The sequence below is a fragment of the Chaetodon trifascialis genome, chromosome 20 (genome assembly GCF_039877785.1).
Source record: "Chaetodon trifascialis isolate fChaTrf1 chromosome 20, fChaTrf1.hap1, whole genome shotgun sequence".
Classification (NCBI taxonomy): Eukaryota; Metazoa; Chordata; class Actinopteri; order Chaetodontiformes; family Chaetodontidae; genus Chaetodon; species Chaetodon trifascialis.
Window position 1 is genome coordinate 4,548,079 of NC_092075.1, and position 27,115 is coordinate 4,575,193.

Here is a 27,115-nt window from a genome sequence, read left to right on the forward strand (position 1 = left end):
TGCATTAACTGCTTGTATGTACGCATGATCAGAGATCTGGTCTGTGAGTATGAACAAATTAGTTTTCACCTCAGTCTGATTAGCACTTCCCTCAGCTTCTCCGGGCTGGAGACCACCCCAGGGCATCCTTTCCTCTGTGTCTCCACAGTCATTTGCCCTCCTGTTCTCCATAGATTAATTGCAAGCCTAACTGAAATGACAGGCAGGAATGTACATTAATTTAGCGAAGACTTTGAGATGGAAAGTCGATAGGCAGGTGTGTTGGGACATGTATGCATGTACACTCAACGCCTTTTTCACCAAAGCACTGTGTTCTACTAGTGGACACAGAACGTGCATGTGAGTGCGTCTGTGCGCTGTTTGCTGCAGACATGTACTTATGAACGAAGCCATGTGATAGATAGTTGTGAGGATTCCTGTGGTATCTGATGATTTCTGTGCTTGTGTGTTTCAGGGAATGTTGGTGGAGGGTCCGCCTGGGCCTGAAGGGCCAACAGTAAGTCAATCTCCCTCAAATTGTGTCACACCAAGTCTCTCCCTTTTAACTTCTTTTTTTGTCTTGTCCTCACTTGATCCCTGGCATTATTCTTTGTAATCTCTGTTGATAAATAAACCCTGATAACGGTTCATGTGGCCCATTCTTCTAGTCTGTTTATGTCCTCTGGATAGGAAAATGCAGGCTTTAGTGCTCTGCTGTGAAAATCCCTGGCTGCCTGATTCCTAATGCAAAGGGAGTGGCCCAAACAGTTCCCCTGAAGAGACATGGACTTGCCCAGATGTTGAAGGACTAAATTATTTATCTAGGAAGATTTTTCAGACACAGTTGCTCTTGACACCCTGCAGATGGAGTCCCACGGAGTCCAGCCATTCAAGCGTTGAGCTATAGACAAATAAGGAGCGCCTCACAAAGGATTTACAGCTCAACAAGCTGTCCCATATTGCCTCATGCATTCCTTTCCCCCATGTGTGACCACTTTGCAAGATAAAGACGAGAACTTTAGCGGAAAGCAAATATGACCAATTCTTTGTGTTGCATTATGTATGTATGATGTGTGTAAAGTGAGATCTTTTGCTTGAAATAGGGTCTCCCCGGGCCCCCAGGTTCTTCTGGCCCACCAGGCACCCCTGGAGATCCAGGAGAGAGGGTGAGTATAAGTCGTATATGTCACACTCATTTTCAACTCAAAAATACAGCGAGTGGTCACTTGTCTGTCAGTGTACACATACTCATGTGTGTGTTATTTTCCGTCTAAGGGTCCTCCGGGTCGTGCTGGTCTTCCCGGTGCTGATGGTCTGCCAGGACCCCCTGGAACTGTCCTGATGCTGCCAGTAAGTAAATTAGAGTTGTTAAAAATAGCAAAATAGGAAACGCTGTCTGTTTTCATGTTTACCCCACTTAAAAGTGCTTTTTTCTACGTGGGTTTTTATCCTTGTTTAGTCTTGTTTAAAGCCAAGTATGATGTATCTTTGCGTTTCATCAATAACTCTGACATGTGGTTTACACTGTGCCGTGGAATGAAGGGGGTTTCCTTTGAAACCATTTAATGGACAGTCCCTTACAAATACTTTGTAATGTAAATCTGTGCTTTAGCAACCCCTTGTGGTGTGTTTAGTAAGGGAAATCACCTCCCTGCAGTGCTCATTACCGGTTGCTTTCACTGCATAAACTCAAATCTACATTTCATAGGACTTTCTCCACCTACATAGGTGGCATATTCAACATTCCTTTGTCAAAATTTAAGCTATCCTATGTCCAGGAAGTCGTCTAGTTTTAGACAGGAAGCATAGCAATGATGTCTGTTCTCTCTGTAGCTCCAGATCCAGCCAATGATTCGACTGCAGCAGTTGCTAACAACTTCCTACACTGTCTACCTTTCTTACTTTCTTTTCCTTTTTCTTGGGAGATGTCTGAAAATGCTGCCATTGGACCTAATTAGTTGTACAGATGTGAAGTTTGTGGATTTGGGGGTCCACAGAGCTGTCCGGGTGAGCCATGTGGCAAGCTTTGTCTGGACAGGAACTCAGAAAGCACGTCTTGAAATCTGATCCTTGAGCTCCAAGCCTAATGAGAAACATGCATTGTTGTTTCACCCTTCTTTCACCAGAGGACTCTTTGGTTCAGTGTTGAAACTATGACAGGGTTGAATGGCAAATCCTAACACATGCTTTAAATGGCCCACCTACAGTCACCCTGCAGTGATGCATCCTTCTGTTGACAGTCTGCTCTGCAGTGAAAAAAATAAAGTAGTTCCCATCATACCCAGCGCTCTTTTCCCTCTCTCTGGCCTTGCTCGTTAACAATTTACTGAAGCAGAACATTTTGTTCAGGGCTCGATGATGCAGAGGAATGTCAGTAAAGAAATGAATATTGGAGAAGGACTGACAAAAAGCGCACCAGAGATGAAGAGAGAAGGAATCAAAGACAGACCGAGAGGCTCACAGACTGGCAGGCAGAAAAAAGAAATAGCTGCATGTATTTGATTGTGACTGAGATAGGAAAGGGAAGGGCCGTTATTTAATCAAACTCAGCAGAAATCTAGTCAGAAGAAGAAACTGTGGAATTTGCACAATATCTGTGAAAAGTTTGCTTCATGGTGGGTGAGCGGCAGTAGATCTGACTCAGCCCTCGTGTTCTGAATCAACCGCTTTTCTGCTTCTTGGTGACAGAGTTTCTGTGGTGGTGAAATCTTGCACGGTATTTCACCGTTGTGTTGCTCTGCATCTGTAAATCGACTGACAGTCAGCCTCCTGAGAACTGTGCTACATACCCCAGCCCAGCATGCCTGGCCCAAACAAACCTGCGTTGCACCACAAGCCTGGATATTCACCTATGATGCAATGCCGGCGTATCACCACCAGATGCCAGTAGAATTCGAAGCTCATGCTGTGCAGGCTGCCTTTGATGGTGCTGGTTTGGCAGCTGGTAGCTGAGCTTACTGTAGTTCAGCATCTGTTGCATAGTTTCAAGATGAGGACACTGTATTAAAGAAATAATGATATTGTTGGGAATTCAAGTCAGTATTTCAACTAAAATATTTATTTTGCTGCAACTTTAGTCATTCCACATTTTCCTCAGCTATAATTTATATGTTTTGCCAGCGCCTTCTGTGTGCCGCAATCATCTTGACTGGGGCAAAGTCTCACCAGTGTGCTGTTCCCTCCACAGTTCAGATTCAGCGCTGGAGGTGACTCTGGACAGAAGGGACCTGCTGTATCAGCACAGGAGGCCCAGATGCAAGCCATCATGCAGCAGGCCAGGGTAACAGTTCACACACAAGCAGCTCACACTGCAGTCGTCAGGAATCTACTGTACTATACTAGTTTTCCTCTTTTTCCAAACTTGCTTATTCTGTTGAATCTGTCATTGTTTTATTAATGTTGAGATGTTTTATTCCTTTTTTGTCATATTTGCTAAAATATTGTATCCTAATATGTTTGTTGTATTTTACATTAATGTTTGAATCTACAACACATTCCTTACATCATTGGTTCTTTACTGTTTTCATGTTATTTTTTTTATCTCACTGGTATATTTGTTTCCCCTGCGAGTTGCTCACAAACATACATACATACATCATGTACAGACAGAAATACACTTACAGCACTCACATACATGCAAACAACTAAATCCACGCGACAGTTGAACATGCATTGTCTCAGTTTCAGTCTTTTATCCTTTGTGTGTTTTTATTGTGATCTTTTTTTTTCTGGATTGCTAATGTTTTCTTTGCTGTTTTCAGCTCGCTATGCGCGGCCCTACAGGTCCGATGGGTTTGACTGGCAGGCCCGGCCCTCTGGTATGTATTTCATATCACCTCACAGACTCAAAATCAATACAAGAGTTATGTCAAAAATTTGATCAGCAGTTATTGCAGTGCGCATACCCAGAATGAATATACAAACAGTTTGTAGCTGAGCTGAACACTTGTCGATCACGTTTTCTATTTCTTCTCAGGGTCCCCCTGGTGTACCAGGACTGAAGGGAGAGAGTGGAGAGGCAGGCCCTCAGGTACGAGATATAAAAATGTCAAATTTAGTTTTTAAAATCATTTTTTTAAAAGAAACAAGTAAATCCAAGAAATCCTTGATCTGATTACTTGTTAACTTAAGCTTCATATATGTATTTCTTGTTAAACCATTCTAGTATTTCATTAATTCTAACAAATTATTTCTGTGCACTTTTCTTGTTTTAGTATATTTCCACAGTGGAAATATGAAGGAAAATAAAGAAATGCCTTTGAGATTAATATTTGTTTTTGTTTCAGGGACCGCGTGGTCCTTTGGGATCCCCAGGACCTGCTGGAAAGCCTGGCAGACGGGTAAGCGCGAAACAACCCCAGTTGAGAACAGCAAAAGTCAGGCGTAGTTCTAGTTTGATTTGCGGTGATCTGTTAGCAGACATGTGACTGCTGTTGTCTTTACAGGGTCGTTCTGGATCTGACGGTGCCAGGGGCATGCCAGGACAGTCTGGACCCAAGGTACCAAGTCTTCCACGTTCATAATGCACTCCAATGCACCATGTTCCAGATGTGTTTCTGAGGCCTGTACAAAAGATACGCAACTTTCTTTCTTTGCTCTTCAGGGAGACAGAGGGTTTGATGGCCTGGCTGGACTTCCTGGTGAAAAAGGACACAGAGTGAGTTGTTTTTGTGGCGCTCTGAAAGGTGTGTATTTGTTTTGATGTGTGCCACTGTTGAAGCTAAATGTTTGTTGTTACAGGGTGAACCTGGGCCCTCTGGACCTCCCGGTGGTCCTGGAGAGGATGGAGAGAGGGTAACCTGAAAAATTACAATTTCACTCCTCATGTTTTGTTTTCTGTTTTCTGCTTTGTCTTTCTGTCATAACAGTTACCTGATAGAACTAAAGCTTGTTCTCATGTATCTCATCCCTTAACTGTTACTGTTACACTGCAGAAAGACAGAAACTGCTCTGAGTTCAACTTCTACCTCTTACCAAACTCACCTTTTTGTCAGCACCTAAATTTTCACTTTCCACTCGCTCTCCCACTTTCCCCTTTCTCACTCAATTTTCTCCTTTATTTTTTTCACTGCACACCTTTGTCTGCTTCTAATCTCCCTCAACCGTCCTCATTACCCACAGCTGATGCAACCTGATCCCCTCTTTCCCTGCTTTTTCTTTGTGCCTTCCCATTATCTCTCAATCCTCGTAACACACACATACACACAGCCTCACTTTCTCCTCCATTATCATTCACTGTCTGTTCCACATTCTGACCTGTTCTCTCTCTTTCCCAGGGAGATGATGGAGAGATCGGACCCAGGGGACTTCCTGGTGAACCAGTGAGTGATCACATATATTACCATTCAGCCTTACACTGAGAGGTTGTAGGATAGAGCTGCGAGCTCAGGGTCCGCACTCAGCATGTCATTGTGTTAGCGAGCAATCATATGGTCAGATGATATCATATATCACCTGCAGACTGCAGCCACTGTTCATGTTCATATAAATGGAGATTTGGCATTATACTGCTGGAAAGTGTGCCATGATCAGGCGTTAGTATCAGCTAGTGCTTCATCTGTACAAGAGAGACTTTGGAGGTGAGAATTGCAGGCAGCTTGTTATAATAGCCTCTCACTCTCTCCAGCGGGATATTCCCCACAGAGCGGGAGAAAGACAGAGAAGGAGAACGCTTGATATCTGCTGTTATGACTTATTTTGTCCACCAGGGTGTGCTCCTTTGGTTTGAATTCATCCTGCCAGGACGATAAGTCTTGTTGGGTAACTGTAGCTGTGAGGCGAACCACAGAAATTCAAAGCATTGTTTGATAGGCATAGCTGTGGGGAATGTGTAGTAAAGAAAAAAAGAAGCAGTTTCAGCTTCCTCTCACAATCTGACACTGTAGAAAATCCTCAAGGACATTTGGGAAGTCGGGTTGTTCCACAAGTATAATTTCAAAACTTGATTTAGCTGAACGTGTTTAATAATTCATCAGTCGTTTCACAGGTGTGATATCATTCTCAATCGCATTTCCTATCTTGTTTCCTAGGGGCCCCGTGGTTTGCTGGGACCAAAAGGACCTCAGGGACCTCCTGGACCCCCTGTGAGTCCCCTCTTCTCACCTTTTCATATCCATGCTGTTACAATAGATTTGCTCTTTCCAGAGCAGATTTCATTTTTTGCCATCTCACAGGCAACAAGAACAAAAGACACTGCAAACAACACCCGCAGGGAAATACAAAACTCAATATATTTCAGACAGCATACACAAAGACTAGCATATGTTATTGAGTTTAACTTCAGCATTTCAGACAGATGTCTACAGCGGAGCAAAGCTTAAACCTAATGCCTTCAACAGATTTAATTTAACATGGACAGTGCTCATCAATCACCTCTCTCTGCGTGTTTTGAGCTGATATCCCTGTGCAGGATGTGGAGATCCCAAATTCAATAAATCACACATTCAGATTCATATGGTGCGGATGCGAAAGCCAAGGTGTGGTGTACAAACACCTTTTTCATTTTGTCTTCAGCCAAGAGCGAGATTTAACAGCTTCAAGCGCCTATAAAATACTAACTTTATGTGTGTATCACAGATTTGCTGGTCTGTTCCTTAAATGTTGTGTTCATCTCATCTGCTGTAGGGCGTTACTGGAATGGATGGCCACCCTGGACCCAAAGGAAACATAGTAAGTGAAGCTGGAACTGATTAAATCGCTAATATCCTGCATCCTCCATTTCCAAGATAACACAAAAAAAAACCAACAACAAAAAAACTGTAGCGGAGTCCAAAAATACACCATTTTCATCTCTCTCTTTATTTTATCCAAGACACTGCCTAGCGAGCCCACTCTCTCTCTCACACTCACACACACACACTCGCATACCAGTACAATCAGAGGATACTTAGCAGATAATGAAGAATAGGCCGACTGCGTTTAGGTCCATTTGAGTGGACCGCCATGGCCAGTTGTATCATTCCAGGTCAATTTCTGTTTGCGCCTGGCTGTAATGAGAGAATACCTGCCTGGAGCAGCTTGTCTGTTCTGTTGGGAATGTTCCAAGTAGGCAGAGATGGAAGATCAACAGCTTTCCCACACTCATGGACCGGAGCAACATAATTGATTGCTAGTTATCTGAGAGGGAAGGTGTTTTGTCTTTGTGGTTCTGCAGTCTCTTTCATCAGGAAAGTGGGTGTCAGAATGTGTGTCGTACGTGTGTGTGTGTGTGTGTGTGTGTGTGTGTGTGTGTGTGTGTGTGTGCGTCTTCTGCCTTCAGCCGGAGCAAGATATTGTAGTATTTGTCTAGGAGTTATGGCCTGTTTAGGTCTAAGAAGGAAATAATGCAGTGATGTGCTGTTGGACAGCTTCTAATTTATGTCTGTTCAGAGCACATTTCACTTTTAATGGACCATATGGAGCAACAAATCACTCTTACCTTCACATGGGACGTTTTACTCAAGTAAATAAAGTAATCAATCTTTGTGTTTATAATGAGATTTTTAAAATTGGCTTAATTTTTTTTTCAGGGACCTCAAGGAGAACCAGGACCTCCTGGACAGCAAGGCAACCCAGGTGCCCAGGTCAGTGATGAACAGGGTGTCTGACATTCGATTTTTCTCTCATCCATCAATGAAAATGTTCTGAGCATTTTGTTTTCTCTCTGCAGGGACTTCCAGGGCCCCAAGGAGCCATCGGACCTCCCGGAGAGAAGGTGCGATATCACATGATCACTGAATCACTGTAATATATTGTGAAACATGCCATCACTGCATCTTCACAGGAAGAAAAACTGCCAGCTTGATAAAATGTTAATAAACCCCAAATCTACAAAATTGCAGGAAAATTGTCTCATTCATTTACATGAACTGAACGCTGAGTTGCTATCTTATTCAGTTCCAATTGCTTATCACACTATTATGCAAACGTGTCCCCATCCCCACCGCAGGACCAAATAGTGCCTAGTAGGCAGTACAGATAGATTTTAATCCTGATACATTTTAATCCAATTTCAGCTAAATCACATCTGCCATCTTGTATGGAGTGTATTCAGTTTATTATTGAACAGTTGGAATTTAAGAATGAATAATATAGGTATTATATTTCACCTGATATAAATAAAAGACTAAAAGACTGTGGGCTTTTGAAGAAAAAGCGAATGGAATAAAGACTTGACACAAGACCATTTATTTGAAAATGTTGGTTAGAAGAAGTGAACAGTAGCACGAGTGCATCATTAATCATGAAAACACAGACTTACTAGATGATCTGGATGATTTAATAATTGAAATGGGCCTTGTAAGACTTCAGGATTCAGTTGAATGGTACATGGTACACGGGATAAAGTGTAATAGCGTGATCCCCTGACCTTCGTTTAGGGCCACCCTCTGGTCAAATGTTGAATTTGTCCATTTTTTGGGTTGCTAATTATTACTAATCAGCAGGTGTTAGTGTGCTAAGATGCTAAACTAAAATGGGGAATATTGCAACGTTGTAGCTGCTAAATGTCAGCATATTAGCACTGTCATTGTTAGCATGCTAGTGTTAGCATTTACCTTAATACACAAGTGGAATGCCTCAGCCTCACAGAGGTGCTAGCATGGCTGTAGACTCTGAATTTTGTTTTTACAGACTTTTATGACACCTATATCATTTGATTACTATGTGTTTCTTTACTTTGTGTTGTCTTATTTGTCCTAACATCTTGTCCTCTACCCAGGGTCCTACTGGAAAACCCGGTTTGCCAGGAATGCCAGGAGCTGATGGTCCTCCGGTAAGTTCATAGTACCACACATCTAAAGATACTTACGCAAGGAAAACAGCTCGTCTCTTTCTCCCTTCTCTGTCTTCAATAATTATAATTTACTGATTGTAACTGTGAGACCACTGAACGCAGACACACACATGCAAACGCTCTTTCCCGTCTCTGCACAGAAGACACCTGCGCTAATGGCAGATGTGCTTTCGAAGGCACCAGGTGGCAGCTAAGAGATACAGAGACAAGAGAGGCTGTGAAATATGAATGACGGCAGTGAAAGAAAAAAGAAGTGTTGAAAAGAACGAGGGATTTGGTGAAAGAGAGACAGAGGAGAGCGGACACCCGACGATGTCCACTGGTCCTTTAAAGCCTTTCAGACTCTCCTTGGAGTGGAAATAACTCTCCGCCATTTACACATTAAGCTTTTTTCTTTTTTTTTAATTTATCCATCAACCGTAATATTGTCTTTCAGTATCAGTGCTCCCTGTCTGCCCTTCATTTCTGTCCTCTGTAGTATTTATTCCCCTCTATCCTCTCTCACATCGCTAAAAGACCATCAGGAGCTTTGCAGAGCTCCTTTGTCCCACGAGAATGCAATCAGTTTCCTTTCAGTCTTTATTATCCCCTTTTACCATCTATATTAGAGGCATGTTTTTGTGTCTTCTGCATTGTGTGTCGTGCACATGCGTGGATGCTATGTGTGTAATGTATTGTGAAGTCCCAAAACGGCAGTCTTGCCTTTTAGAGCACAGTAATTGCCTGTAGTGCTGCTATAATACTGTGCATTAAGGATCAAAATCCCAAATGAGATTGAACTCCAAAAGCCCTTATTCCAATTTTCCAGTTTGATACGTCCTCCCATAGTTTTACAACTTAATCCCTCAGTTAAAGGGGGTGTTGTAGTATTTATGGTGGTAATTATCCTGAAATGAGATGCAATAATATTTCTCTTAATAATTCACAGGGTCACCCTGGAAAGGAGGGGCCTCCTGGAGAGAAAGGACACATGGTAAGTTTTATTTCGTCTCCCCACGTCTCTTACTTTTGGAGCTTGCGTTTGTTCTTCTTTGAATTTATTCCTGCTTCTCTACGTTTCTCTCCCCTCCCGTTGTCCTAGTTCAGACACATTTGCATAAAACATTTTGCATTAATGTAGATAACAGTAGCGCTGTGGGCTCATGTGTGTACTGTAACTGCGTGTGTGCTACAAGCTCTCACCAAATATCTATCTCTCCAGGGCCCGGCTGGCCCTCAAGGACCCATTGGTTATCCTGGGCCCCGAGGCGTGAAGGTGAGATGATTATCAGGCACTAATACGTTCATTTGTGATATTATCAGCTAGTGGTACCCTCCAATTAACAACCGTTACGGGCTAGTAGTTGCCCATTATCTACTTAAAATGCATCTGGAATGAAGAGCTGTGTTATTATTTCCAAGGTTTGTCCACCGACTGTGATGTTATAAAAAGTCATTGTTTAATAAATTAAAAGATCTAGTTTACTGATAAATTACCCTCCCTTGAAAGATGAAGTACACGGAGTGGTTCAGTGACCTCTGCTTCTGTCGCAGTGGCATAAAAGCAGAGATTAACACGGGGAAGTCACCTTTTAAGACCTCACATCAATTTGCTCGCATGAGGTGGCGCTGAGGTTAGTCACAGGGGCTGATAACGGCTCAAGGCGCACAACCCTGTTCTTGTTTGCTGTCATCAGTCGCTGATGAAACCAAGACAAAAGAAATCCCATCAAATAAAATCTTGGCAGGAGGGTGTGATCAAGCCAATTGTTGAAGCTTCCACTGAGAGACAGCCTCACAACGGCAGCTTGACTTCAGGCTAACAGTCATGGCTGAAGTCTCTCAGGGAAGATCACATGAATGTAGTTAAGAGAATTTCAAATGCTCCTGCGGTTGAATTACAGTCACAACACATCTAAATGCATCCATTATATGGCGTATCCTGCACAGCACACCTACATCAGTTATTGACTTTTCTGACTTTGCAGCCTTTCCAGAATTTAAAAAAAAAAAAAAAAAAAGCTGTAGAAAAACATCACTCTTGTGGTGAAAATCCTCCCTGGCTAATGCTCGAACTGAACACTCTACAAGTGAACCTCTCCTGTTTGTCCAGCGCGCACTGTGTCAGCGTGTAACATCTGTCTGCTCTTGCATCACAGGGAGCCGACGGTGTACGCGGTCTTAAAGGAAATAAGGGTGAAAAGGTAAGAGAGCTCAGACTGACAGCTAAGAAAGTCAAAGAAAGAGAGTGACTGCGTGAAAGGAAGAGACTTTGAACTTCAGAGAAACTGCAGCATTTGTGCAAATTAAAGGGGTGGTGGTCTAATGATAATCTCAGCAAAATCCTCTAAAACCGAACTTAATTTTGCTGCTGCTGAAGAAAAAGATGTGATCGAGAGTTTCTATGGCAACAGGGGATCTTGCCAAGACCCCACATCTGTGCGTGCGCTTGTGTTTGAGCGTGTGTGTGCTACAACATCTGCATTATCCCATTCTTTCTCCATCGTTGCATCCTCACCTCTCTGTCTCCTTTATTCTCTTGCCAGGGAGAAGACGGCTTCCCCGGCTTCAAGGGAGATATGGGCATCAAGGGCGACAGGGTGAGGCTTCTTTGTTTATATTGTATCCAATCACACGTCGAGTGCCGGAAGTCATTCAGATTAATGAAACTAATCAGACAGCTCTGGCGTCTGCACTCAGAATTGCTTTGGGGGCTTAGTTCTGTTGATGGTGACCTTTACCCGAACTAAGTGAAGGTACCAACCTCTCCCGGCATTCGCCTCTCTCGGCCTAAGCCTCTGTGACGACTGCGGAATTGTGGGTAATGAGCAAACATAAGGTGCTGCTCCTGTTGCCAGCTGTTAGTGTGTGTGGGTACGTGTTTACGTGAGCAGTTTTCCAATTCCTTTTCTGTCCCCCTCTGGCATTTTCCAGTCAGTCTGAACGTCAACGACTTGAGGAGGAAAGTAGAAGTTTGACAGGGGAACCCAGGAACAGCTTCCTTCTCCAAACTGCATTCGGGACTTACAATGTCAAGTAGCAGGAAAACAGCCTTTTACAGTGAAAAACATACTTCGCCTTAGCCCGTACTTCAAACATCAAAACCCCCAGCCCCTGACCAGCCTGTCTATAGCAAAGTACAGAAAGGAAGGAGAAATCAATGGCACTTTAAACCCCATCAAGCTCGAGAGAGAGACATGGGGCTCCAGCCTGTTTTCCTCTGGAGATGTAGCAGATCCAGATGAAAGCAAGGATTTGAGGAGGCCCTCTGCTCTGGAGGAGACACACATGGACCAGAATCTAAATGACTCATTTTTAAGCATGCCTATGAAACGTGTGTGTGTGTATGTGAGTGTGAATGCTCAATTTAAAGCGTTCTCTTTGATGAGCTTGCAAGTGTGAGTCAAGTACAGTTTGCTTGATGCCGTTTTATGTGTGCTCGAGTGTGGGTGTGTGCGTGCACTTGCTTGCTTGGGAAATTCTGCGCAAGCCTTTAACTAGATACCTTTCACACACCACTGGGTCTCCACAGCGGCGACTGGTTGTCAGAGCGAGTTTGTACTCTGTCATTCAGTATGTGTCTCCCTAGAAGTGGAGCACACATACAGAGAGACGCAATAATAGGATCGCTAACGCCTTTGAGGGGCAGGCAAGGAGGGAAAATAGCCTCACTTGATTCTTTAAGCAACTTTGCACTCGCAACAGGTGACCTCAATTACCTGGGCTTGTTTGCTCAAGACGAAAAATGATTTCTTTAGTTGTACTTGTGACACAAATGAAAATGTATAAGAATATGAAGGAATATGAATATGAATATGAAAAGAATGATATTATGCAGTATTAATCATTTTATGTTGATATGTCAATATGTTGCTAAGAACATGATAGTACAGCTGTCCCCTGAAAAGTGGTTTCAGACCTTAAAGGTATAATGTACAGGATTATCAGAAGCAGGGACCAGGCACCAGACCATAAGCATCCAAAAGGGAAGCTACAAAAATGGCGGATACATCGCTGAAAACAGTACCCAACAATTCCTGCATAGTGTACCTTTAAGTACGTCTCTATAACATTAAATATTCAGGACTGAAAGAAGAAACTGCTGGCTAATGTATGCAATGATCTAAGCACCTAAGGCATTAGATTATACAGTACAAAGAAATTGGCTTTGCTAATTTATTTTTATTTTTGTTCTGGTTTATGATGAAGGAAATACATTCAGCATGTTTCTTGGATGTAGTACGTTTTGATGAGTGGGAGCTCTGAGGATGATTTAAAAGAATATACAAGTGTGTGTTGATAGTGGATCTAGCGCATCATGTTAATGTATAAGACGTGTGATATTTGTGCTTTCTGCTTCCTGTGCTTTCCAGGGAGAGCTTGGACCAGCAGGACCCAGAGGAGAAGATGGTCCCGAGGGACCAAAGGGTCGCTCAGGTCTCCCAGGAGATGCTGGTCCTCTTGGGCCAAATGGCGAGAAGGTAAGCTCCTTTTTCTCAGCTTCTACAACCAAAAACACTGAAATCCCACAGATGCTGTGTCCTCTGTCTAAATTTTACGCAGACAGAGTAAAAAAAGAGTTATTTTGGACCATCAGTCATGTTTGATCTGGGATGATAGCTCAGCAGGGCTTAACAAGGAAAATAGTTCTTCCGATCGTTCTGTTCTGAACAGCAACCGATTTTTCATCGCTGCTGCTCTTGAACCAGCTGGGAACATAAGATGGATCCAGTCCTTAACGTTCTTTATTGTTAAATTGAGCACTGCATAATCAGCTGTTTTTGTGGTAGAATAACTTGTCTTTTGTACAGGATACAGTCTTAATGGTCTTTCTCTAAAGGCTTAGAAATTGGCATGAACAGATGTTGAGCGTCATTGAGACTTTGCTGACAAACTCGTGCACAGTCTGATTTGGCAAGGCCTCATCCAAGGTTGGGGGGAAAAGTGTGTTCATGTTCCACAGTAAACCTGTTTATTATCCTTTAAGCTTTCTCCTTACAGTGGAGTGCTTCCTCTGTCTGAACTGTACATATATTTGCATTATGGCGGTAGCATTGCATTATAGATGCAGTCACCGCTCTGTATGTGGATCGCTCATGAAGTAACAGCTGAGTCATTTTCATATTTAATTAGAGCCTTCACAGCTGCCAACATTTCTGTGTCCGAACACTGAGCTGGCTCGACAAAATGCTGACATGTTTAGCAGGTGCTTGTTCATATGTTAATATAGTTTTACGACTAGAGTAAGACTGCTTTTGTGTTTATTTACATTCACAGCTGTACAAATGTAGCATACTGTGGGCTGGCTGCTTGTCTTATAGGTTGACAAGATACTCATCATTGTACAGGAATTCTACTCATAATTCTACTCTTTTTGCATCACTAATAAAACCCACAAAATACTAAATATTTCATGCACTAAGTCACAGTAAGTGTCTCATACATTTAATCTATGCATCACAAGTATCATGCAGTATAGAAGTACATAATCTGGAACACAGTGCTACTCAGAAGTAACCCTGATGATGTCATTGGGGTGTTTAGGAGGATGAGCTGTTGAGTTGAATTGTGGGAATTGTAGGATCCAGCACATACTAGAGACTAAAAGTCAGGATTATCTCTGTCTCCTCTGATAAATCTTTAACCGTTTGTGTTTTTTAATACAAAGTCAGTTATAGACTTCAAGTGACTCTAAAAACTATTTTGCCTCTTCTCATTTACAGGGTAAACTTGGAGTTCCCGGATTGCCAGGATACCCAGGAAGACAAGGACCAAAGGTAATTGCATGCATGTATTGCTAAAGAATATTTTCATTAATTTACTGATTCCAGCAAAGAGTAACTTTACTTTCAGAGTAATTTTAAAACTCCATTGTTCAGGGACACAGTTTATCTCACGAAAGTGTCACTACACGCACGTGTGTTTGTGATTGCACTTGAAAGAGAATGAAAAATGTATACGTGTGCATGTGAGGGCTGCCTCGCTGATCCTTTGATGGCTCATCCTTTAGCCTCTCTGAGCCAAAGCAACAGTCTGACAAACGGACATGCTTGAAGCTCCCTGATCAAAGAGCCGGGGACGTGAATATGCCTTTTGGTGTCAGGCCTGGGCTCCCGATACAGCAACAATAAAACACTGCATTTATTCATGCTGCACTTAATCTCCTGTTGCATTTGATTCACTATAGATATCTCTGGGAATAAACAAGGGATGTAATATTTAAGGTTTGTCCCTCAAATGATTAGTTGCTTTCTTTCTCCCACACAGGGATCTCAGGGTTTCCAAGGTTTCCCTGGCGCCAATGGAGAGAAAGGAACTCGGGTGCGTAAGATAGACTTCTTATTATTCTTCTCAGTCCTACAAGGGTTGGATCAATACTGGTGTAGTGTTGGAGACAGGCTCCTGTCCCTGCTCCAGATTTATCAACCTAGAGGAAGTTGCATGCTTCTGAAATAAAGATTTTTACTAAGGACAGAGAGACAATTGCATTCCTTCTTCATTACCACTTACACAACTTATTTCGAACCACCAAAAGCATTGTTTATCACTCTGTGGTACTTGAGCAATTTTTCATTTTCTTTGTTTAAGGGATGGGCCATTAGCTTGCCTGAAAGAGTAATGGTTTTTCACCACAAGTGGGGCAAGGCCCATAAAGCTTTTCATCTTCACAAAACATTTGAGAAGTTTATGAGACCAAGCGCCAAGACCGAGTAGCGATTGCAGCGCCAGTAACATAGTTTAACAGCATTTGTTTGGAAGTTAAAAGCCACACAAAGATATAATTGTTTTTCTCATTAAAGTTGTATGCAGCCACTGTAATTAGAATGTTGCTTTGCAACCATTATAATATGCATTATGCGTTGATTAAAATGTCTTATTCTGAGGTGCTAATGAATTTAATGTAAGCGATGATAAATATTGATGGTACCTTCAAAACACGTCATTTCTAATTAATGATAAAAGATCATCTCAAAGCTCCTAAATGCTCCAATTCTGCTGAAATGTGTTTGCAAATGTTACTGTCTGCTGGCATTAGATCCCTTCTTCTCGAGGATGCAGCCTCTTAATGATGCAAGTGCCTCTCCTTTGATCGTGGTGTGTGTTCTTCGTGTCCACAGGGAACAGCAGGAAAGCCTGGCCCACGCGGACAGAGAGGACCAACGGTTAGTCTTACTCAGCAGACTCCTGCTTATATACAGATGGCGAGCTTGGCACCTGAGTGAAAATGGAGATTCAACCTGAGCATACTTGAGGGGGAAACCGCGCCGACTCAAGCGTGATGCAACACGTTTTCCGGTCACAGATATCTCGTAGGACCCTTTCTTTGATTTTAATCACTTTGTCTTTTTCTCAAGGGCCCTCGAGGAGAGCGAGGTCCAAGAGGACCAACAGGAAAAGCTGGACCAAAGGTGCGTAAGATATTTCACTACCGCTTCCTTGCATAAATTGTAGTACAAGTTCACCATTTACTTCTTATTTTGTCTCTTCAGGGTAACTCAGGAAATGATGGCCCACCAGGACCTCCCGGAGAGAGGGTACGTACCATCACGCTGTCATCAAGGGTCATTTTATTCTCACAATATGTATCAGTTTCCATAACAGACAAGTGATTATTGACCAGGAATCTTTTGTTGTTTGTTTCAGGGTCTGCCAGGCCCTCAGGGACCAACAGGTTTCCCAGGACCAAAGGGCCCACCCGTGAGTGCAAACTCACACACCGCACATGACTCTGTATACAAACCTAGCACGCCTTTTCCTTTGTCCTCCTGCGTTCTTACATTCCTCTTCTGTTTTTCTCAGGGCCCTGCAGGGAAAGACGGACTGCCTGGACACCCTGGACAGAGAGGAGAGACTGTGAGTAAACCAGTGTGAATGCTCAGCTCTTCATCTGTATTTCAGAGTCACTCGTATGACAGTTCTGTTTGTTCCTTTGTAACACACAGGGATTCCAAGGCAAGACTGGCCCTCCTGGTCCTCCAGGCGTGGTTGGACCTCAGGTGAGTCACAGTCACTGAGCATCTTGCTGTTTTGGTCAGTGTTGTTTTATCAGTCGACTCACTGACTGTTGTTTTGGTTGCACTGCTCACACTGGTTGTGTTCTTTTGTGCAGAGATGAAAATCCCCTCCCTTAAGTGCTGAAAAATAACACATATGTATTTGTACTAATCTCAAAGTATCTTAAAGAATACACTCTTAGATTTGCACGAGTAAAGTTACCAGAACACGTACCCACCTATATCTCACGAGCCATGACTTAAGTGTTGTTTATCCTCTTTCATATTAGCAAAGGGCTCTTCATCCATTATGCATAAACGTTTAACAGACTTTCCCTCCCAGCCGCTCTGCTAATGCCAGCTGAGAACATTGACGATAACGGAGCTGTATGTGGCCTTAATGACTTGTAAGCCTCCCACACAGCAAATGCTCAGCTTCTCCTCGCCACGTTTTGTAATAGAAGGAGAAATTGTAACATCTTTTGCGTATTAAATTGCTGATTTTACTCACAGTGTCCCTCTTGATGTAGTTTTTCTTTTTAACACTTCCTCCACGATTGGTTTTTATCGTGTGGTGTTTGGAAAACCAGGTTCAGACATTGTCCAAAGTCGCCCTTTCACACATGTAGCACACAGCTGGAGATTATCTGTCAGATGCATTCTCACCTGCTGGAAAACTTGGTTTAGGCGAGGGGTGGAGCCTGGGTAGAGTGTGCAGGAGGAGGACTCTGCCATAATGATGACTATTTTTGCATTGATATCCATTTTACATGCATTTGGATGCATTGGCAATATCAGTGAAGAGTGGAAAGCAACATACAGGCAAGCAGAAAATAGTATGAAGCAGCCACACATGTACACATGCAGCGCAGTCAATGTCATCAACACACTCACTGAATTCTCTGGACACAGACCTGCTCTATTCACACATTCGGACATTATATGGACTTTGTGTTATGGAGCTGGAAGCGTGAAGTCTGTTTACAGCTCCTCCAGGTGATGTCGAGATAAGTTCAGGGTGGCAGCGCGTGTGTGAATGGGACTCATGATTTTATTTCTATTTTATGCAATTATAGGGACCAACGGGTGAGACTGGACCAATGGGAGATCGAGGCCACCCTGGACCCCCAGGCCCACCTGGTGAGCAGGGTCTACCTGGAGCTGCTGGAAAAGAAGGAGCCAAGGTGAACCCTGAAGCTCTATTTAATATTTTATCTCTTTAGCACCCGATCAGCATAATACACACCTGTAATAAGACTGCTATTTGTTTCCCATCTAGAGCTTTTGTTTCATGGGCTGATTTAAGGACGCTAATTATATCACACAATACAATAACAGTGCATTTACAGGATTAATAGCATTGTCCTTTGACCTACAGGGTGACCCCGGTCCTGCTGGCCCAGCAGGTAAAGATGGCCCTCCTGGGCCAAGAGGTTTCCCTGGAGAGAGAGGTCTGCCTGGCCCTGTGGTTAGTATGGCTTTCTGCTCAGTACAATAGCATCACACAAATTCAATATCTCTCACAGCTTGCTTATTGCATAATAGTTCTGGGCTATTAAATCGCTGTAAGACTGTGGTGAACTTGAAGAATCAGACATGATATCAGATCCCTGAGTGGGCTTCAGAAGAGGAACAGTGTGCTCTAGGCTGTTTATTTTTTTAATCTTTCTTATTTTTTTTATTCTAGCTTGACAAAAGTTATGTCCTTATAGTTATGCAATTCACACTCTTTTCTTACTGCAAACTTGTTAGACAAAAGTCAATGGCAGAACCTGCTGCAGCAATGAAGCGATGCACGCATTCCTTTGTAATCTAAAGGATGTTTGCAGAACTTTGAGCAAATAACTGTCCTGCCCGTCTGCTCCCGGCCTCCACTTTGGGGACTGTAGGAGGTTTTCCGTCTCACGCTGAGTCTGTTTGAAAATAGGGAGTCCAGTGTAAGGCAGGAAGTGTGCTTCCCGAAGAGATGTGTTTGTTTTCTGAAACCTTCATTTTACTCTGTTCTGCAGGGGGCTCACGGCCTGAAAGGGAATGAGGGTCCTCATGGCCCACCTGGCCCTGCTGTGAGTACAGTTTACTGCATCCGCATCCTCAGTTTGACACTGTTATTCTCTCCTTCTCACTTTAACCTTCCATATTCTGTCTCCATCGCTGGGAATTGTCTTCATAGCAAAGTTCCCACCCTCAGTTGTTCCAGGCTCTTACATAATATAATGATATGCATAGTGTGTTACTTACATAAGGGAGGTCTGACCTATTTGCTTGGGTAGATGTGCCTGATATTATGATTTTGTTTCAGTATCATAACTTTGATGTCTTTCATATTTTCGCTCTGTTACTCTGATCGCTAACATTACTCTGCGGTGGCGCTGTAGGGTTCTCCTGGCGAGCGTGGTCCTGCTGGCCCAGCTGGACCTACAGGTCTCCCTGGACGTCCTGGCCCTCAGGGACCTCCAGGCCCTGCTGGAGAGAAAGGCGGACCGGTAAGAAAGTCACAGTATGGACATAGCTGCAACATAGAGTAAAATTGCAAATTTCCCAGATTGAGCTTGGCTGACAACATGGTGTTGTACTACGAAAAAAAACATTTTAGGGAGAGAAAGGACCTCAAGGCCCAGCTGGAAGAGATGGTATTCAGGGACCTGTGGGTCTGCCAGGACCTGGAGGGCCTCCTGGACCACCTGGAGAGGATGGAGACAAGGTGAGTTACTTTTCACGTTTTCCTGTTCACGTGAAGAGAAATATAATGAAATTCAGTAAAGCTGCATCAAAGCTTTACATTTTTAGGCACACACACACACACACACACACATGAATATACAGCACACGTACACTTTACCACCTTAAAAAGACTTTACAGATGAGACTAAACCAGATCTCCTCTCGTCTCGTCTGCCTGTGACCTTAAATGCTCTGAGGGGAATTTGTCTGACAGAGTTTGCATCGATTAACAGATCTTTAAAAGGCGAACCTGCCTTGTTTCAGCTTTGTTTCACCTTCTGTACAGACAGGCAGAGGAGAGGGAGGAGTTTTGTGGCAGTGACAGAATGTGTGAAAGTGACCCTTTAGTATTCAGAAGCAAGAGCAACTCCTCATCCCCTCTAAAAACATTTGCAGGAAGATCAGCCACGGAGATACTCAAAGGATAATCTCTCATCCTTTGAAGAATGCCTCAGTTCTTAACTGGCCTTACAATGGTCCCTGTGGTGCAGACGGACACGGAGAATACGGAGGGTATTTGCCATGCAGATAAAAAGGATCTCACAAGCTAATGTTTACACACATTCAGACACTTTCTCATTATAAGTCCTGTCCACAGGGAACGAGCAACTCCAGGGCCTTTATTTTAAGAGAGTAATTCTGCCTCACAAAGAGCATTGTCTGACTCAAGCCCAAAAGTAAATGCCTTTGGCTTTGGCAGTTATTAACATTATTTCTCCAAACACCCACAGCATGTGGAGGCTTTGAAATAATGGTGCAAGGCTCTTCACTCTGGGAATGCTGGTGCAAACAGTTTGAGATGGGACTAATTATCTATTCTGTTTTGGCTGATAGTAGCACCAGTGACTCATCGTGATAAGCCCCCGTCAGATGTGAACTATATTTGTCACCGTTGACAAGAGAAGGAGAGATGTTATTGAAATATCTCTAAAAAATGTCTTTTCAAAGGTGGGATTTAGTTGAGTTAGCATGCTTTGATATGTCAGTTTCTGTTCTGGGGAGTGTTTGATAACAATTTAACGTTATTCATCGTCACATTTTATCTCCGGCTCACTTATATACTATTTTGAATCGGGAGTTGCGTCTGTCTCTGTTTCACACTGATCCTTCCGTTCCACAGGGAGAGATTGGAGAGCCGGGCCAGAAAGGAAGCAAGGGTGACAAAGGAGAACATGTAAGTTGATGTTCATTTACAGCGTTAATGCAAAGACAACATTTATTTTCATTTTAACGCCTGAGATTGTTGGCTAATCCATTTTCAGTTTTAACAGTTTTCAGTCGTGAAGGATGTGATTGTTGTTCATCCTTTTGATGTTTTCCTTCTTCCCTGCAGGGTCCACCTGGTCCTACCGGCCCTCAAGGACCTGTTGGAGCACCTGGTCCTGCTGTAAGTGTCTAGTTTGCATTGGGTGTTCAGATCATTCAACACCTCATCTGCTGTATCTGTGTGGCACAGTAAGACTAACCCTTTTATCTCCTGATCTTGACCTCCTCAGGGTGCAGATGGTGAGCCTGGACCCAGAGGTCAGCAGGGTCTGTTTGGCCAGAAGGGAGATGAAGGATCAAGGGGTTTCCCTGGACCTCCAGGCCCAGTTGGGCTGCAGGTGCGGACTGCCCTGAAAAACACAAACTGTGGTTAAATGATATAATTCAGAGACAGTATGATTAAATCCTCTGCACACTCCGCAGGGCTTGCCTGGTCCACCTGGTGAGAAAGGTGAAACTGGAGACGTCGGTCAGATGGTAAGTTTCTGACTGAGAATACAGGTTTATACACGAAAGAAGCGAAAGTGTTATTTGTCAATACTTCTCATTCTAAACAGTTTGCAGGTGAAGTATCTTTTCCTCAATGCACTGAATCTTGTTTTCCATGTAGGGTCCACCTGGTCCCCCTGGTCCCAGAGGCCCCTCAGGACCTCCAGGAGCCGATGGCCCTCAGGGACCTCCTGGTGGTATTGGAAACCCTGGTGCTGTTGGAGAAAAGGTAAACCTCTCTCCTATGTCTGGTTTCGCTCACTCTCTCCGCGCTTGTGCCAGTTCTGCGACTTCATCGCTCTGACGTGGGCGTTGTGGTGCAGCCGAGGTTGTGTTTAAGCACTTCAGGAGGGAGCGTAATGCCGTTTTGATGGCTTTTCTGGATGGCAGGAAATTGCGCCCGCTTTTTAAATTGCACCTGCCATTTCTCTAGTTGGTGTAAGTGCAAACACAGACATCTCCAAAGTCACATGAACCACTTTCACTTAAGTTGTTTTGTGCCTCTTTTCATTTGACACTAATTACATCCATCCTGCAGACAATTAAGAAAATGCAGTGCTCGAGTAGACAAAAATGAAAACAGACATTGAAACATATTTTATTGTAATTCAGCCACATTGTGTTTCAAAACAATTTTGTGCACATGATAACAGCCAGAAATGATGATTTAATTGTCTCTTGGAACATTGTTTCGACTAAAAAAAGGTGCATCACCCACTTTGGCTGATATTAGAAAGAATTATCAACTCGTTACACAACTCAGTGGAGTGGGCAGATTCAAAGGTCCGGACTCAGGGAGTCAGCCACCCATGTAAATACTGCATTTGAACTGCTGTATAATCATTTTAAAGTGCATGGGAGGAGCTGTTGTGATTGGCCTCGTGTATGTATTCCTTCAGTTTACAATATATTCATCATCCTACAGCCTTTTTGCTCCAGATGGCACCCTCTGGCCCTGCTCCAACAAATTGCAGTGTCTCTCAAGATGTGAATTTTTAACGTAAAAATGATGCAGTTGTTCCAGAGAGGTAGACACCACAACAAAGCTCCCCATGTGGGCTTTATGTTATATGTCCTGGACCACTTTGGCACCTGATTGCACGCACAGTTTTATTATAACCTCCCTATAGATAGGTGAGTTTTTATCCAGTTGACTGGTTTTTCTAACTCCGTGGAAGAGATATGCATTGCGCTAGCAGTTTGTTTGAGTGCTTTGTGGTAAAGCCTCTGACTGATACTCCTTTACAAGGCTTTTGCAGCCATTAATATTTCCCATGCCTATTTATATGATACCCTTTTAAATTGCACATGATCGCCTTTTTCTGCCACAGAGTGACAGATGCACACAAATCTAACGGACAGGCTGCCATCCCCAACAGTACTGTTGCTGGGTGGAGAGAGTATGAATAAATACTCAAAGGCCCTGTACTTGCAATTCTAAGATGATAAATGCATTATTAAAGGCAGCTCGCATAAAATCAGCCCCTGCTCTTATTTGTTGCTGCTGTTTCATTATGCTGCTTTGGCAGCTTTTGCAGCGGCCTGACTGCAAAGTCTCATCACTTTCTGTCCGTAGTGATAGTGCGATTTGTTTTATCTGGTTCAGTCAATAGAATCACCTTTTGCTCCTTTATAATCTCCCTGAGGATAGCCTGTCCTTCTTCTGTGCAAACAAACACTGCGCTCTTTTGGCCTAATCGCTCTTTAGCTGATCTGGCATTTTATTAGCCAGCCCAGGGAGCTGGCAAGCAACTGAGCTCAGGATTTTCTCTGTAAACACATCCCTCATATATCTGTGATGAGCAGCTGTCTTTCATGCTCTCAGGTTCCCCGTGCTCAGCAGATTTTTACCAGCAGAGTGAAGCTCGGGCAAGCGGCAACCTCCAGAGCTGAAATGGCCACTTGAGGCTGGTTCCAAAAGCGAGTCATGTCCCATTTTTATATAACTCACTTGTTTAAAATATTAAGGCTTAAAGTTACACATAATTACGGGCATGGCTGCTTTGAGTGACAGCTAGCTGCTAAGTTTCAGCATCCAAGCCCACCTCAGCTACACCCACGCTCCACCTCTTTGCCCATTTTTGGATGAGCTGGGAGTTCGGTGGAGTCAGGCGCTGCCAAGGAGATAGCTGGGGCCACAGAGCTTCTCAGTGGCTCTTCAGAAACCTACAAATGAGCTCACGGAGAATACGTCCATGTTTTATACAGTCATGCATATGTATTGCATGTTTTCCCTGCCAGTACATTCACTAAAGCGAAAGTAAAGGCCAGCCCAGCCGTCATGACCACACCCCAACATCATTTCTGCTTTTTTGTCCAAACCCAGCCATCAGGTCGGCTCACTTCCCTCATCCACAATCCAAGCATCAGCCCTGTGGTGAAAACGAGCATGTTGTCATGAGGATGGAGTCGATGGCTGTGCAGGGCTTCTCAGATGCAATCTTGCATAAAGACCCAGTAGTATGCTCCTAATACGGGAGGATCAGTCATGCTTTTAAACAGGTGTACCAACTGCTTAGAGTGGATTTCTTGACATCAACAGGAGCAGTTGTGGAAGACAGCCAGGCACTAATTTTGAGTTGATATTCACAATACAGAGCTTTTCTTCATGCTAGAGAGAATCTGGATCTGCTTATCATAACACATCACCTCACAGCTTGTTATTGGCTCTGCAGAGCTGTGCTATCGATTGGCTCCCTGTCTCCCAAACATGACACGGGGTAATGCATTTCTCTGAAACAGGTGTGGCAGACTGCAGTACATCCCAGCAGGGAGGACAGTAGACTTATGTGACAGTGAATAACGACAGTGCCCGGTGTAAAGGTGAATCAACAGGGCAACTATCCAATAAGACAGGAGGATGAGGACAAGATATATGTGCAGGGTCCGGGGAGAACAGTGGGGTCAGCGCCCTCCTGTGCTCCAGCCATCCAATCTGCCTGTGCGTGATGGATTGAAATCTCTTGTGTCATCTCTTTCTCTGCACATTTGGTTGACAAGGGCACCAGGACAGTGAGGGCTGCTGTAAATAATGGGACTTTGAGAACCATGTTGGATTACCAAATCAGCTTTCTGATAATTTGTGTCTCTCTCACCCTCTAATAACCCCCCACCCCCCCTCTCTTATCAGGGAGACGCTGGTGAATCAGGAGAGCCGGGTCTTCAGGGAGAAGTCGGCCCACCAGTGAGTTTTCTCATTCTTTTTATCCATTTCTGCATGAGTGAGTACCAACAAAGAATCAAGGAGCCAACAATAATTTCACCACCGTAGGAAAAGAATCAATGTTGGTCAATAGACTGCAAATGAGTTTATCTACAATGACCATAAAGTATAATGAGACTGCTTGTTTTCTACCAGCATCTCTGAAGGAGTTACTAACATACGGTATATTGTTCCAGGGCCCAAGAGGAGAACGTGGAGAGAAGGGAGAGGCCGGTCCGGCTGGTGCAGCTGGACCTCCAGGACCTAAGGGTCCCCCTGGAGATGATGGTCCCAAAGGCAGCCCTGTAAGTTTTTTTTTTTTATTCCCACCTTTGGCTTCTTCAGCAAAGACGTTTTGTTATATAAATAAATGTACCGCTGCCTCTGATTTGACCTCCCACAAAGGATGACCACTGTGACCTTAAACTAGATATCTTTTCCTGCTAAAAAAAAGTAATGCAGCTTGTATTGATTTTCAGGGTCCAAGTGGATTCCCCGGTGACCCTGGTCCCCCTGGAGAGCCCGGTCCAGCTGTACGTATGGCATAAGTCAGCAGCTAAGCTGTGAATGAATTGTGCAGACTCACTTTGGTTTTGTTGCAATGCAGCGTGACTGAGGCTCTGTTCAATTCTCATGCAGGGCTTAGACGGTCCACCTGGTGACAAGGGAGACGATGGAGAGGCTGGTCAGGCCGTGAGTGTTCTGTAACAATTGTTTTACTTTACCACAACAATGAAAATTTCCATTTAAATCACAAATGGAACACTGTATAATTCTCATGTCATTGAAATTCAAACTAGGGTTCTCCTGGACCCACTGGAGAGTCTGGTCCCTCTGGACCACCAGGAAAGAGAGTAAGTACGGGCTTGTGCTCTCATGTCCTCGTCACTGCAAAATGCTATCAATGTCAAAATGCTAAAACGGTTCTTTCTTTGTATTCCTCAATATTAATCTCTGTCTTATTGTCGCTTCTTATTTAAATAGGGACCCCCTGGGGCTGCAGGACCTGAGGGAAGACAAGGAGAGAAGGGAGCCAAGGTAACGCATCCAACAAATCCAGATTGTCTGTTCATGTAGTACACCAACCAAGTCAAGTAACCAGCAAAAGGAGCAAGAATCAAATGGTTTGTGTGCTTCCTGTTTTGTTTAAAAGGGAGAGTCTGGCTTGGAAGGTCCCCAAGGAAAGACAGGTCCTGTCGGTCCTCAAGGATCACCTGGCAAGCCCGGTTCTGAAGGCCTCAGGGGTATCCCTGGCCCAGTTGTAAGTAGAGTGTTTCTTATCTTCACACCATTTCATTATATCTTATCTTGATGTTGTGCAGTATTGATAAAACAGCATAAAAAGAGGGAGGACATAAATGGTTTTCGATAAACTGCTGCACATAAAAGAACTGTGCCATTTGTGGAAATGTGTAAGGCTAAAAAAGTGTTTGCTTTTCTGTGCAGGGAGAACAAGGTCTACCCGGTGCTCCAGGCCCAGATGGACCTCCCGGACCTATGGTGAGTAGCACTGACTCCTGGTCTTCGAGCTGAGGCTTCTCACATAATGTGTGATCTGCATCCTCATTCAACAGTTATCTCCTCTCCACCGTGTCCTCCCTCTCACAGGGTCCTCCTGGTCTACCCGGTCTGAAAGGAGACTCTGGTGTCAAAGGAGAAAAGGTGAGCCGCTCCAGCCCCCCCCCAACTAAATGTTGTGATGTAGAGCACAAGACTAATGGACCTCTTTACTAACAGATTGATTGGATCTGCCGATTGCCTCCAGCCATCAGATCATTAATGATTTGAGGGTGTGCCAGATTATATGGCTAATGCTTGTGATGGTGTATTATTGACTGTTGTATTGATAGTATGTGTGCTGTTCTCTGCCCCTCAGGGCCATCCAGGTCTTATTGGTCTTATCGGACCCCCTGGTGAACAGGGAGAGAAAGGTGACAGAGGTCTTCCTGGTCCTGCAGGATCAGCCGGTTCCAAAGGAGACACTGTGAGTAAACAAGTTGTGTTTAAAGGCCTGCACATGCTCACACATTGTATTTTAAGTCTTTACACCAAAATCTGTGACTGTTGTCGAAGAACAATGCCTACAATCACTGCACTGAAAGTTATTGATAATCTTTGTTGCTTTTTTTTTAAATCAGCACAGGGAAAATGCAGTCACCAGTGTTGATATCTGTCATGCTAATCAATACTGTTGCATCAGGAATAAGCAGTTAGGATTCACACTGTCTCCTTTTCCCCCCTCAGGGTATTGCTGGTCCTTCAGGTCCACTTGGTCCCATTGGTCCCCCTGGATTACCTGTAAGACTATACTCATCAAGTGTATTGAACTCCAGCATGTGTGTAACTGAGCAGAGTGTCATGGCTGAGCCAGTATTGATTACTTGATCATCCTTGTGTCTTCAGGGTCCTCCTGGTCCCAAAGGAGCTAAAGGGTCATCGGTAAGTGTTTTGCTGGAAGCTGTGTTCTATCAGAAGCAGTAACAAGCATTTATCGTGACACTCACAAAGGTATTTGTCATACCCATTAATGTCCACAGTGGAACTTTATCATTTCCTTTACAGCACTTAAAGTAGTGCCTGAGCTAAGCACAAATCCACTGAAATGTTTCTGATCGAAGTACAACGATTAACATCCTTTTTTCAGTCGTTAGTCACAAAGGATCATAGGAATCTGTATTTCCACCAGTGTGTTTGTGAGAAATGATAAAATGA

At 43.7% G+C, this 27,115-nt stretch overlaps 1 protein-coding gene across 3 annotated transcripts in view; it reads left to right on the plus strand.

Moving 5' to 3' along the window:
- Positions 1–27,115, plus strand: part of col5a1 (procollagen, type V, alpha 1) — a 74,066-nt gene that overhangs the window by 39,004 nt on the left and 7,947 nt on the right. For all 3 annotated transcript variants that reach the window (XM_070989222.1, XM_070989223.1, XM_070989224.1), the window contains 51 exons: positions 455–496; positions 1,083–1,145; positions 1,255–1,329; positions 3,167–3,259; positions 3,741–3,797; positions 3,956–4,009; positions 4,266–4,319; positions 4,425–4,478; positions 4,583–4,636; positions 4,720–4,773; positions 5,256–5,300; positions 6,009–6,062; positions 6,604–6,648; positions 7,488–7,541; positions 7,628–7,672; positions 8,678–8,731; positions 9,681–9,725; positions 9,954–10,007; positions 10,891–10,935; positions 11,278–11,331; positions 13,105–13,212; positions 14,455–14,508; positions 14,999–15,052; positions 15,850–15,894; positions 16,087–16,140; positions 16,222–16,266; positions 16,376–16,429; positions 16,532–16,585; positions 16,675–16,728; positions 17,802–17,909; positions 18,104–18,193; positions 18,735–18,788; positions 19,101–19,208; positions 19,319–19,426; positions 20,567–20,620; positions 20,780–20,833; positions 20,943–21,050; positions 21,136–21,189; positions 21,323–21,430; positions 24,332–24,385; positions 24,601–24,708; positions 24,883–24,936; positions 25,043–25,096; positions 25,204–25,257; positions 25,388–25,441; positions 25,557–25,664; positions 25,850–25,903; positions 26,012–26,065; positions 26,280–26,387; positions 26,648–26,701; positions 26,807–26,842. In XM_070989222.1, the coding sequence (XP_070845323.1) occupies positions 455–496; positions 1,083–1,145; positions 1,255–1,329; positions 3,167–3,259; positions 3,741–3,797; positions 3,956–4,009; positions 4,266–4,319; positions 4,425–4,478; positions 4,583–4,636; positions 4,720–4,773; positions 5,256–5,300; positions 6,009–6,062; positions 6,604–6,648; positions 7,488–7,541; positions 7,628–7,672; positions 8,678–8,731; positions 9,681–9,725; positions 9,954–10,007; positions 10,891–10,935; positions 11,278–11,331; positions 13,105–13,212; positions 14,455–14,508; positions 14,999–15,052; positions 15,850–15,894; positions 16,087–16,140; positions 16,222–16,266; positions 16,376–16,429; positions 16,532–16,585; positions 16,675–16,728; positions 17,802–17,909; positions 18,104–18,193; positions 18,735–18,788; positions 19,101–19,208; positions 19,319–19,426; positions 20,567–20,620; positions 20,780–20,833; positions 20,943–21,050; positions 21,136–21,189; positions 21,323–21,430; positions 24,332–24,385; positions 24,601–24,708; positions 24,883–24,936; positions 25,043–25,096; positions 25,204–25,257; positions 25,388–25,441; positions 25,557–25,664; positions 25,850–25,903; positions 26,012–26,065; positions 26,280–26,387; positions 26,648–26,701; positions 26,807–26,842 (3,255 nt within the window). The remainder of the gene's footprint in view (positions 1–454; positions 497–1,082; positions 1,146–1,254; positions 1,330–3,166; positions 3,260–3,740; positions 3,798–3,955; positions 4,010–4,265; positions 4,320–4,424; positions 4,479–4,582; positions 4,637–4,719; positions 4,774–5,255; positions 5,301–6,008; positions 6,063–6,603; positions 6,649–7,487; positions 7,542–7,627; positions 7,673–8,677; positions 8,732–9,680; positions 9,726–9,953; positions 10,008–10,890; positions 10,936–11,277; positions 11,332–13,104; positions 13,213–14,454; positions 14,509–14,998; positions 15,053–15,849; positions 15,895–16,086; positions 16,141–16,221; positions 16,267–16,375; positions 16,430–16,531; positions 16,586–16,674; positions 16,729–17,801; positions 17,910–18,103; positions 18,194–18,734; positions 18,789–19,100; positions 19,209–19,318; positions 19,427–20,566; positions 20,621–20,779; positions 20,834–20,942; positions 21,051–21,135; positions 21,190–21,322; positions 21,431–24,331; positions 24,386–24,600; positions 24,709–24,882; positions 24,937–25,042; positions 25,097–25,203; positions 25,258–25,387; positions 25,442–25,556; positions 25,665–25,849; positions 25,904–26,011; positions 26,066–26,279; positions 26,388–26,647; positions 26,702–26,806; positions 26,843–27,115) is intronic.